General features: G+C 36.3%; 1 protein-coding gene across 1 annotated transcript; it reads right to left on the bottom strand.

Moving 5' to 3' along the window:
* Nucleotides 1-3,702: 3,702 nt before the first annotated feature.
* LOC139143221 (peptidoglycan-recognition protein SC2-like) lies at nt 3,703-10,284 on the bottom strand. Its single transcript, XM_070713373.1, has 5 exons — nt 9,998-10,284; nt 5,811-5,946; nt 5,374-5,464; nt 4,810-4,915; nt 3,703-4,313 (listed from the first exon to the last, which is right to left on the bottom strand). Exons 1-5 carry the CDS (start codon nt 10,157-10,159, stop codon nt 4,281-4,283), a joined length of 528 nt encoding a protein of 175 aa, XP_070569474.1. The 5' UTR covers nt 10,160-10,284; the 3' UTR covers nt 3,703-4,280.
* Nucleotides 10,285-11,739: the final 1,455 nt, after the last annotated feature.

The raw sequence follows: 11,739 nt of genomic DNA, 5'->3' as shown, positions 1-11,739 counted from the left end.
CAAATTTAGTGTGTTACGTCGGTCAGGCTGCTGTCGCCGCTAACGATTTTAACTTTTCATTTTTTCAAAACAAAAAAATACTTGTTTATTTAAACATCATCGATCAGTGCGTACTTGCCAGTTCCGATGTGTCGTTTGTCTCATGTGATTAGTCAACTATCTTTCAATTGACAAAATTTATCATTGTTATCCCACATTGTTAGGCCAATTTCCTACGGCGATCCATCTTTCTGTTCTAGCAATATCTAACGAACGACTCACAGGATCAGCATACAAATTTTTGTTGCGCAAAGTCCGTGTAGGAATGGCAAGAACTGATTACCTCTTTGGTGGGCGCTGCTTGAATAATTCAGCTTAATTATTTTTGCACTGTAATCTTTCCATAAGTCAAAAATATTCACAATCAGGGCATCAGATACGATGATTAATCTTGCTGCAGTAGAAGTTTTCATAGAACGTGCCTCGGGGACAGATAGTCGGACTCTCAAATTTCTACAATTCTTTTGTGATCTACCACTTGTTGGGGCTCATTTTAAAGCTCTTGGAGAAATAAAAACTTTCACTGTCGTAGTTTTTCGAAAATCAAAATGTAATTTTTCTCCCATAGAGTTAACACAGGAATGGCGGCCCTTTTGAATTTCAAATATCGCAAAATGTTGTTTCGCTAGTTCAAAATTTTGCATGGTGACCCCCGAATTTTATTGTTGAATTCGTAAGAGAATGGTTGAAAGTTTCGTTCAGGAAAGTATTAGCAAAAGTTTGTCTTTCACTTTCGAGGCGCATACTACATTACATCAACTTTCACAACAAGGGGATATATATCTTGAAGTTCCATACGGCACTTGCCTAGCAGCTTGTGATATGAGTCGCGCATTGTAACTAAATATCGTTTATATCCTGCCGTGGCGGGAATATCGCTTAATTTTGTTAAAAAATGAAAACATGTAAAACTGACGTCAGAAAAAATTAGTATGTCAATTACAAGCTGCTGCGGCATATCCTGAAACACGCGAGCATTTTCATTTCACAACTTATTGAAGTTATTTCTCTAAATCTCTTTTACATCATCAATCCCTAAAGACACATAATAATAATAATAATAATAATATTTGGTTCTTATATAGCGCACATATCCACAAGTAGATGTGATCAAGGCGCTTTACAATTATTATTACCCCTGGTCACTGGACCTAATATTATACCACTCAACTCCCTGGGGAGCAGACAACAGCTCACATGTGCAGCCAATAAGCGCAGCAGAGCTAAACGCACACATAACAACCTCTGTCCTACCAGGTACCCATCACTCCTGGGTGGGGAGAAGCAATGAGGAATAAAGTGCCTTGCCCAAGGACACAACACCACAGCCATGCCGGGGCTCGAACTCACCATCCTTTGATCGTGAGTCCACTGCTCTAGCCACTGGCCCATGATGCCTCCACATGAATTAATATCACCTGTAGATTAATAATGTCTTGTTTGTACGCCTACTAACTACTAGCGGTGCAGCAATTATTTTCTGACTGGCTAGCTACTTCTATCTTTTCTATATCTACAGGAGTTCAGTTTTCTTTGTACATATGGACTTTGTCGTTTTGAAGTACCTACCCGAACAGGATGACGTAAGGGTCACACTTGTTCCTGTATACTCGGAACTCATTTGCTTATATTTCATAGAAATTTCACTTCACGTCTTCCTTTCTGATCATGTGAGTGGATGAAGTCCATCTGCATGTAGTACGCGCAGTACGCGTCATTTGTCATGTCAACCATTTTAAAATCGAGGTATGAATCATCAGGATGAAAATAAAATTGATCTTGTTTATACAGACCAAGGATATGTACAAAAAACTTGTAAGCGTACATACAGTCACTGGCGCTGCCATATTTATAACCGCTGATTCAGTCAGTAATTCCATGTTTCCTTACTGGCTGGCGTCACAGGCTGGCTCAGACTTTAGATGTCCAGGTGCTACCTCTACAGCAATTTTTATCAAACGTGTAGCTGAATAGAAAGCAGCTCGAGAAGAGACAGTTTATTGTCATCGACAGACCTGTATATATATACAGAGCGTGTCTGATGCTACGGTCGATATCATTCAGGTAAAAGGTCAGTCTGGCGTCTTCAGTCCACAGTACGCGGCACGTCGATTGCTTGCAATACGGGTCGAAGCGATCGGGTATGGTTTTCTTTCGGTGGAGTTGCATGTTGCCAACACAGTTTTTTTCAAAGCAATATTTCTCATCAAAGATGACAAGGAAACCCCCAAATACTATATATTTTTAAAAAAAGCAGAGACTCTAAAGTTTAGTACGACAGTAGTTTTCTCGAAGGATAAAGTGGGTGTATATTTGGGGTAAAAAACCTCAATTTTGGTAGTAACGATAAGAATTAATTTAAGTCAAAACGTTGAAGTTATTTTCTGAAATTTCATATTAATTTCACTTGAAAGAAGAGTATATGTAGAAAAAAATGACTGTTTTATTTTGCATTATCTATCCTCATTCTAAAATGGCAAGGGTTGAAAGACTGACACACAAAAAAGTTATTTAAATTATGATTAGCAAAATTAAAATGGCTCTTATTCAAAACGTAAGAACTTTATTTGCAAACAAAAAAGTTATTTTGTTATGTAGCAGAAAAACAAGCCAGAAAATGGGATGATTTGCATTCATTTGCATAAATTAACACTTCTGTATCACGTAATTTACAACTGCTTGACAAGCTAAAAGGTTAACTTGAACAAACCAATATTTTAATCTTAGGTTAACAAATTAATTAAAATTGAACGAATATTTGCAAAAAAGTGATTTTTGAGCAAAATACGCTGTGTTGGGTGAAGCGCCTATTAAAATAATGAAATTGCAAAGAACCTCTTATTTTGTATAATTCACTTTTTCATTGGTCAGCGATATCCTTTATCATTTTTTTTCTGTTGATAATAAAATTAACAATAGAGAAGACCTGTTTTAAAGCACAATTATGCCGTCTTTGTTTGTTTCTCACTTAACGCCAAGGCTAGTTTTCCCAATATTTTCATTCGGATTGCCAATGGTATAAAACCAGAGAGGTTAAACTTTGAGCATGTCATGAAAATTGTATGTCTTTTTTCTGCTGGTTTCCTCTTTTGTCTACTATGACCCCTTCCTACGTCCATGGCCTTACTTACTCTCCTTAAGTTTCACACACATAAACACACGTACACACATCTTTCGTTTTAAATTCTGACGTCATCATTGACTGCATCGTGCAACGTGGGGTTGGCCACTTGAGAAATAGTTGTCAACGAACCCACAAAAAGAGTACTTATGAAGTGCAAAGAATGTTTGAATAATCAATACTACGGATAATTTATTACCTGATGTTGACATTTTTACAATATGTGTGGAATTCGCTGCTCATGAGTGCACTCACTCATGACAGTTTTACAGAAACAAACAGAAACGAAACTCTACATTCTTACTCGTTTCGATCTTGAAAGTCTCCAAATGGGTAAAACAAAATATTACTTTTCGTCTTGATCAAGCTTTCATTAAACTGTTTACTCTAAACTGAAGTGTGGAATCATGTAGATTGCAACGTAAAGGTACGATGCACCTCAGAGGCAGATATTCGGACTCTAAGTTTTACAACATTATTTTAGTCTACTACTTGTCTGGGTTCATTTTGAAGTTCATTGACTGACTAAAGCTTTCATTGGCTTATTTTTTTTAGAAAATCTGTCTTTTTATTATTCCCATAACGTCAACACAGACAGGGTCATTTTGAGTTTCAAGTGCAGGTAAATATTGAGTAACTTGTGTGGCTAGTACCAAATTTTGCTGGTGACCCTCGAAAGGCAATGGTTCAAAGTTCCCTTAAAATAAGTTTGGAAAGGTTTAAATCTTTCAGTTTTGAGAGGCATACTACTTATATCTTGTAGATAAAGGTAGTACGCTGTCCTATGTATTTAAAAAATGAGACAGAAATCAAGTACTGCATATAATAGTTGGATCGTAAAATTTAATAGACTAGAATTTCAGTAATTTTTTCATACAATGTGCGAGCGTCATAAATACAACAAATTCATAAAATATCACTACCCACCAATAATACTAGCGTTCTAAATCCAGTCAACGTAAACATTACGTTGTAAATTATTAAAGTTTTGAATTTTCTCTACAGCAGCATAGTTTGATTTCACATTTCACATTTTAATGCTTGAGTCAGGTGAACTTGTCATTTACGATTTTCAAAACATTGATCTTCACTGTCGGAATGGGCGTCGTCCACATTACGTTCATTTGCTTGGCGGGAAGTGCTCTCCTGGTTTCTGAAGGATATAAATTCCAAAAATTGGGCCACATAAAAATTACAAAATAACGTTTAAACTAAAGATTACTGGATACGCACGGTGCATTATTTAATCTGAAGTAGCGAAATATACCATCTTGGCCTTGATTTTAGACGATATGAAGTTAAGCTGTCCGATACGGGCGTTATATAGACATAAATTGAATTAAAGATTACACATGAAAGTAAAAATTGCAATAACTTAAGGCGCGCACAGACTATGCACAACCGTCCATTCAAATGATAAGTTTTTGGAGAATTAATCTTGGATGTATATGAATGATCAGATATTGGAAAGAAATCAGTTCAACCCAAATACATAAAGACTGCATACATTTAAAACAGCCGACTGTTTACTATTTAAACTGATCTCATAATTACTTTGTCGGTCTTTGTACGGAATTCATGTCTCCTTCAAAATCTTAATGTTTATTTGTTCGTTGTCATCTTTATAATGAATCAAAAGTTTACTTTACCCAGTGTGGCCATGTCTTGATGAGTTCAAACAGCGCAACGCCAGGGCAATCCTTGATTTTGGTTTGGCAATGACCGTACAGGGTGTAATCTTGTATTAGTTTATTACTGTTGGTAGAAAACAGAGTGATGAGAACATATTATTGTGACGCATACAAGCTTTAATTCCCTTAACTTGTGATTGTTGTTGCCGAGTAATTCGCAAAATTCTGTCGTCCAATTTTACTCACACGACCGACCGATACTGCTGGTGCCGATTGAATAAATAGTCAAATATTCAGAATGACCTGTCATAATGTGTTTGTATAACATTCCATTGTCGAATCAACGAAGTGTTGCATTCAATAAAGAACATTTCCCAGAGCGGCGCTAAGAGAGTTTAATTCTGCACTTAATGTCCATCGATGTCCATTGCGTTACCTAGGAGATCAGGTTAAAGGTCGGATGAATACTAAATTTGAAAACGTGAGTCGTGTTAATATAAGATAAAAATCATTGATGAAGATCTCAGATATTTGTTCACATTTGTTCCATGTTATATTGTATGTGATATGTTCAGTACTTACTTTTCTACGCAATATGCTAGAAACTTCTCCGTTGCATCCAGGGCTCTCTGGTTCGGTAGATCTTTTGTAAAGCAGCCCATGATACATAAACCTATTAGAAATGTTGATCAAATAATACTGCAATAATAGATGTATACCGACCTCAATGTCAATGAACATTATTTCACTGAAACATTAATTATTCAATACTAAGTATCAAAGTTTATGAAATTCTTTTCCGTTTTGCTACAAATCATTACAGATTCTGGCATCGACTTATGTACGCAGATTCCGGCCGCAGTCTATATTTCAAAGCTGTAAAAATAATTAAAATGAGGATTGAATCATTTAAAAGCGCACTGGTTGCAAAGTCACGTTGCAAATCTTTTGTCACTATATCAGAAGGCCTTGTAACCCGATACTGAAAGTCACTGCTGAGGAACATGGTTTTAACCTACCGATGGATTTATCGTTGAACCCAATAGAATGAGCACCCTGTGTATTCCAACCACGCCCTTCGTATACACGCCCATCTTCACCGACACAGAACGTATAACCTATATCCCACCATTTATTTTCGTCCATGTGGAAGTCCTTAGGCGTAATTCAGAAAGGTAACTACGCATTTACTTTATCCATCGATGGGAAGTTGTGTAAAGTATCAGTAAACCAAAATCCTAGCTTTACCAAAATAAAAGAACTTAGGGACGATTCAGAATTTACTTCCAGGGGGAGGGTGGAGGATTTTCTATTTTCTCGGTGATTTTTTTCCATGGCCCCCCCCCTAGTAAATTATAGAAAAAATCTATGCCCCCCCCTCATCTTTCCTGTTTTTTTCCATTGCCCCCCTAATATATACATGCATGCTTATACGGTACATTATAGACATATCTAGTCTAACAAGTTGCAGGAACTGTAGGGCCTAGTGGACACAAGTGGCACACTTTTGGAAAGGGTAGCAATAAACATATCTGGTTGTAAATTTCTAAAGAAAAGTTAATTACTAAATATGAATACTTTTTTCGTTATGTCTCACTGATACATATGATGCACACAAAGACAAGCAAAGATGTCAGTTAGAAATGGTGAACAGAAAATCAGGGAGCAGATAATTGGCAAAGTGATATATATCTTGAAGTTTAATGGTACATCATTTGCAGATATCCAGATATTTCTGGAAAGTGAGATGTACATGTACATGCACACGTTCAGCATACATTTTCATTTGATGATGCTGAATATTTGCAGACTCACGGTGAAAGTTTTAAACATTAGGAATTAAAATTGGTGAAAGCCAATTTGTTTTTAATTTTCTCTTTTTTTTTCTAATTTGGTTATCATAAAACCAAGTAGCTGCCACTGAAAGCAAAAATGCTGAGGAATATTTTAGAACATTTCTTGGACAAAACACCTTATCCAAAACATGAATTCACATTTTATTCTGCTCATTCCATTCACAATCCAATGTTCATATTAAAATGCAGACAACCCTGTGCAAGTCAAAATTCACATTTTGTCAGCAGTATTTTTCAAAATTGACAGAGCATGCATATTTCAAATTTTTTTAACAAACTTTAATTTTAAAATAGTCATGATGCGCATGTTTTCAGATGACACGAAACAATAAATGTTAATTTGTTTTTTTTGCCTTTTCTGCCAGCCGCCACGGTGAAATCTTTGATTATACATATCAGAATGAATGGGACACATAAGTATTAGCATCAATACACAATGTGTAAGCCTATCCACATTTCTCCTAGCCTCATACACACTGAGATCACTTCTTGGACTACAGCAAATTTCTTGTGTACACAATATTTCAACAATCCGACACCATAGCATTGGCGCAGTGCCACATGATCTTCTGGATGCACATACAGGATTATTGGAAAATCAACCCTTTTGTAAATTTTTCACCATATATTTTTGACAGTAATACATAATATTTTTATTTTCAACATTAAAAAACTATTCGCTGAAAAGCAGCTTGAAGATGAAACGGCTATAAATTTATTTTCAAAAAGTTTAGAGTAGATGTAAGCACTGTAAAAAGTTATGTAGAACATTTAAAAAATTTAGAAAGGGTAAAATTGATGAGAATGAAACATAGAAAAAAGGAGCAGAAAAGAAGAGTAGCAGTAGCAGTAGTTTACTCAAAGGATGAAGTGGGTGTATATTTGGGGTAAAAAACCTCAATTTTTGTATTAATGATAAAAATTTATTTAAGTCAAAATCTAGACAGTATTTTCTGAAATGTAATATTTCACTTGAAAGGAGAGTATTCATGTAGAAAAAACAACTATTTTATTTGGCATTATCCATCCTCATTTTAAAATTGTAGGGGTTTACAGACTGACACTCTAATAATTGATTAAAATCATGATCAGCAAAATTAAAATGCCTCTTATTCAAAATGCCTCTTATTAAAAATGTAAGAGCTTTATTGCCAAACAAAACCAATTGATAGTTGTTGTGTTATATAGAATTTAAAAAACATAATGTGAAATTTCAGAAAATTTGACCCAGCCGGAGTGGAGTTAAATTCTTTGGAAATTTTGAAATTGGGAGGCAAAAGAAGCCAAGAAATCGGGTGATTTGCATACATTTGCATAAATTAACACTTCTTTATCATGCAACTTTCAACTGCTTTACAAGCTACAAGGTAACCCAACCTTAAAAAGACATTTGCTGTAATTTTTAGCATTTGTTCAATGTTCATCTCTGTGTATCAACATTTGTTTGTTATTCTATCACTACATAGAACACCCAATGCTGTATTTAGCAACATACCAGTGTGAACATAAATGAACATTGTTATTGTTGATAAATGAATTCTAGTCTGGACTTGATCTGAGATCTCTTTTCAACAAAAACAACCCTGACTGTTCACTGTATGGTTTGTATTGACATGCTAAATACTGGACATTTCATAACGCTTCAGGGAGGAGAACAAGATACTGCTATAGATGCATAAAATAAACCACTGTGAATATTACCGAATTTGGCAGCTAAAGGAGTTTAACTGAACATGTTGAGTTTATCTGTCACCCAGGTAGCGTCTATGGTTCTCTTTTGTAGAGATCAGAAATTCTAGGCAAATATTGAATTGATGTTTTTTTTCCTTGGCCCCCCCCTAAAAGATTGTGGTATTTTTGTCTGTCCCCCCTAAATTTTCTTGGGAAAAATGGGTGGCCCCCCCTGAAAATCCTCCACCCCACCCCCCTGGAAGTAAATTCTGAATCGTCCCTTAGGTTCACAAAAAACGGTGACCTGTGGCAGATGAACGTTGGGGGAGCTGTTCATTGCCCATAGCTCACCGACATTAATATTGGCTCACCAAATAACACGGTAACTGAAAAGAATTGTGCATAGAGGCATCAACATTAGTGTAAGTTTATTATAATTTTTGTTTGATAATGTATTTATTAAGCTTTTATAAGCCAACCAAGTGTTAGACAACGTGGGTGTAAACCAATGTAAGCTAACAAAAAGGAATCTTAGAATTACAGAGGTCGTGAAGGAGCTCTTGATTCAAAAATACATTACCAATAAAATAAAAGTGGCGAACTTTAGAGGATCTAGGGAGGTTCGAACCCTCCAAGTTGATACCAATGATCCTAAGTTGATATCTCTACCACAGAACTCCTGCTACTGCTGCCAGGTAGAGACAGATAAAGATGAGAGATACCACATACAATTATATATTATTCACAACATTGTTTTGGTCATTTTTCCTACTGAAGCCATAGGGACCGAGGCTATAGCAACAGCTTTCAAAAATTTGCATCCGTCTAGATTACAACTTGATTTTAACATCATGATTAATACTTTACGAAATGATTTGTTGGGAGACAACTTCGGATATAAATGTTTTCTTAATTTCAACCATGTCGAAATTACTATATCATATGACTTCATAGTTCCCATGGATACGGAGCATGAAGTTTTCTTGTTTGGAACATAGTGTCATAAAACTTTTATCTTTGGATCAAACTGCCAAATTCAATTACTATGTTGACCTAGCTTTCTTCACCCCCGGGTCTTCACCTTTCGATTCTCGTTGGGATTTGCAAAATAAAATGTGATGAAAAAGGCGGAATTTGCAAAATGACATAGACTTATTAAGCATGGACCGTATGACATGTTCGGCACCATATATTTCTTGCTTACTACGAAGGTTATTTGATGAGTTTCCTACAATTAATACATGCAGGTACTAGTAGGCGTCAACGGGGCAATGACCTCCCAATGAGGTCACATGTTGACGTGCAAGACCTAAATTAAACAACATCGAGTAGGCGAAAGGGCAGTTCAGTTGTGCCAAGGGCAAACTAAACACATACGTGTTCTTCATTCCAGATATCTGTATATCTCAAAAACACCTCCGATACTTCTCTGAGATTCATTTCTTTATTGTGCTGTTTGTTTTCCGTCCGTGCCTGTGCTGTGCCTCACTCACTGTGCTCAGATTTCCACTCTGTACTCAGTATCCCACATTCTGCCGAGCCCCGGTGTCGACTTCCGGGTTTTAGTTTGTGGTTATTCGATGTTGTGGTTAGATGTAACGTTCAAATAATGTGGTCAGGCTTAAACAGTGTATCTCAATATTTGATACACACATGAGCGTACAACAACAATAACCTACCTGTATTCTTCTCATTTGAGCACACCCCTCTTCTAAGGTGAAGCACCGTTCGGGCCACGCTGTATGGTGCAAGATAACGTATGGTACAGGCATCGCCATGTCATCTCGTTCTGACACGGGACGTGCTCCCCACTGTGATCGGCTAACTATCTCGACGGCCATGTCGTAGTAGACGGCAATATGCTAAGTGTGAATATGGCATAGACAAAATCAGTAAAGTGCGGCCATGCTAAAGTGAAAACGCGCATGACAGCGAGGCTTGCCGTAGTCCTGTTGTTTGTCATCAGTGGGGTACGTGTTATATTTTCACCAGTATTTCCGGGTCTCCATTCCGTATCTGTATATAACCTTCTGGAGGGTTTCTTGTCTTTAAGTCTGCGCACAAGTGATACACAGAAAGGGAATTAAGTCCTGCCCTATGATACAACCAACACTACAATGAAGTAGCAAAACATGAAAGGTTGGATTTACAAAATGAAAGTGGATGCACAGGCTTCAAAGCGTCGATACAATAAAACTGCTGTAGAGAAACATCCATGTAATGCGGTTGCTGAAGAAAGACTGTTAACGCCTGTAACATGTATAAGAAACAGTTATCTTAAGTGTCAATTGAAATAGCATCCGCAAGTATGTGAAGACATGGTTCTGAGATTGTTAATATTTCAGAGTAGCTAAGGATCTACAACAGGATATTTCTCAGTATATATGAACGAAATTATTTCTTAACTTTAGATTTCGACCAAGTCGCGTGACTATCAGCCTATATTTTCCCGCCAAAATAACATATGAATATTTCAACTCGAGGACAACATTTTTGTAACGAAAGTTCCAGTAGGTATATGTAACAACCACTGATAATTCAAAATGATAATCCTTTAACAATTTTTTTTCTTCAAAAACCCAAAAAAATCGAGTTATTTTAAATATTTATTAGATATGTCAAATTATGTTATTTAGGTTACGGTGTCTGTTATGTTCAGTGATAATAACTCTTTCAGAATATGCAGAAAAAAGGACAAAAAGTTTGAGTCTACGAGTTGAAATTTTATCTTTTTTTAAATACATGAATTTTGGCGGGAAAATGTCAATTTTCATTCAAATCTGACCATATCACTTCAAATAATTTTGTCAGGTAAGTTCTATACAGTGACACATGCCATAACATAATTGCGTCCCTGTTGGAATCCGTGGCAAAACGCGTCCAATGGTTGTCCTTCAACCTCACATTTATAGGTAAAATGGGATAAGGACACATTTTTTGTGTTTTTCGTTAACAAACAAATTGAAAACGACTCTTATAACAAAACGAGGGTACACCTCTCACCAAACGGGGTTTCTAATTGCGTCCATTTGTTTCATCGTGACTACAGATATATTACATATTACTTTAAACACTTGACACTCGAAACAAAGATTTTATAGTGTCTATGCCTAGGGAAAAGAAAACAAAAAAGCGGTATTTTTGTATTTTTACTTTCCATGTGACTTCAAATTAACTCTCTCTCTTTCTCTCTCTTTCAGTGTATGATAAGACATATCCCGTCCACTGTATGTATTGTGTCGGTTTGGTCTGTTGTGTCACTTCGGTCTCTGTATAGGTTCAATGTATCACGCATAAAACCATTTAGTTTGCAACAACGTAGCAGCTAATTAACAAGTATAGACTAACAGGTGTCTGTCGTATACTAACGGAGCTTTTGGCTTCTCCGCGACATTTGTTAGCATGATCAACAGTGTGTTGA

This window comes from Ptychodera flava, chromosome 11, assembly GCF_041260155.1.
Source record: "Ptychodera flava strain L36383 chromosome 11, AS_Pfla_20210202, whole genome shotgun sequence".
Classification (NCBI taxonomy): Eukaryota; Metazoa; Hemichordata; class Enteropneusta; family Ptychoderidae; genus Ptychodera; species Ptychodera flava.
The sequence above is the reverse complement of the archived record's forward strand: the minus strand, read 5'-3'. Positions and strand labels throughout refer to the sequence as shown.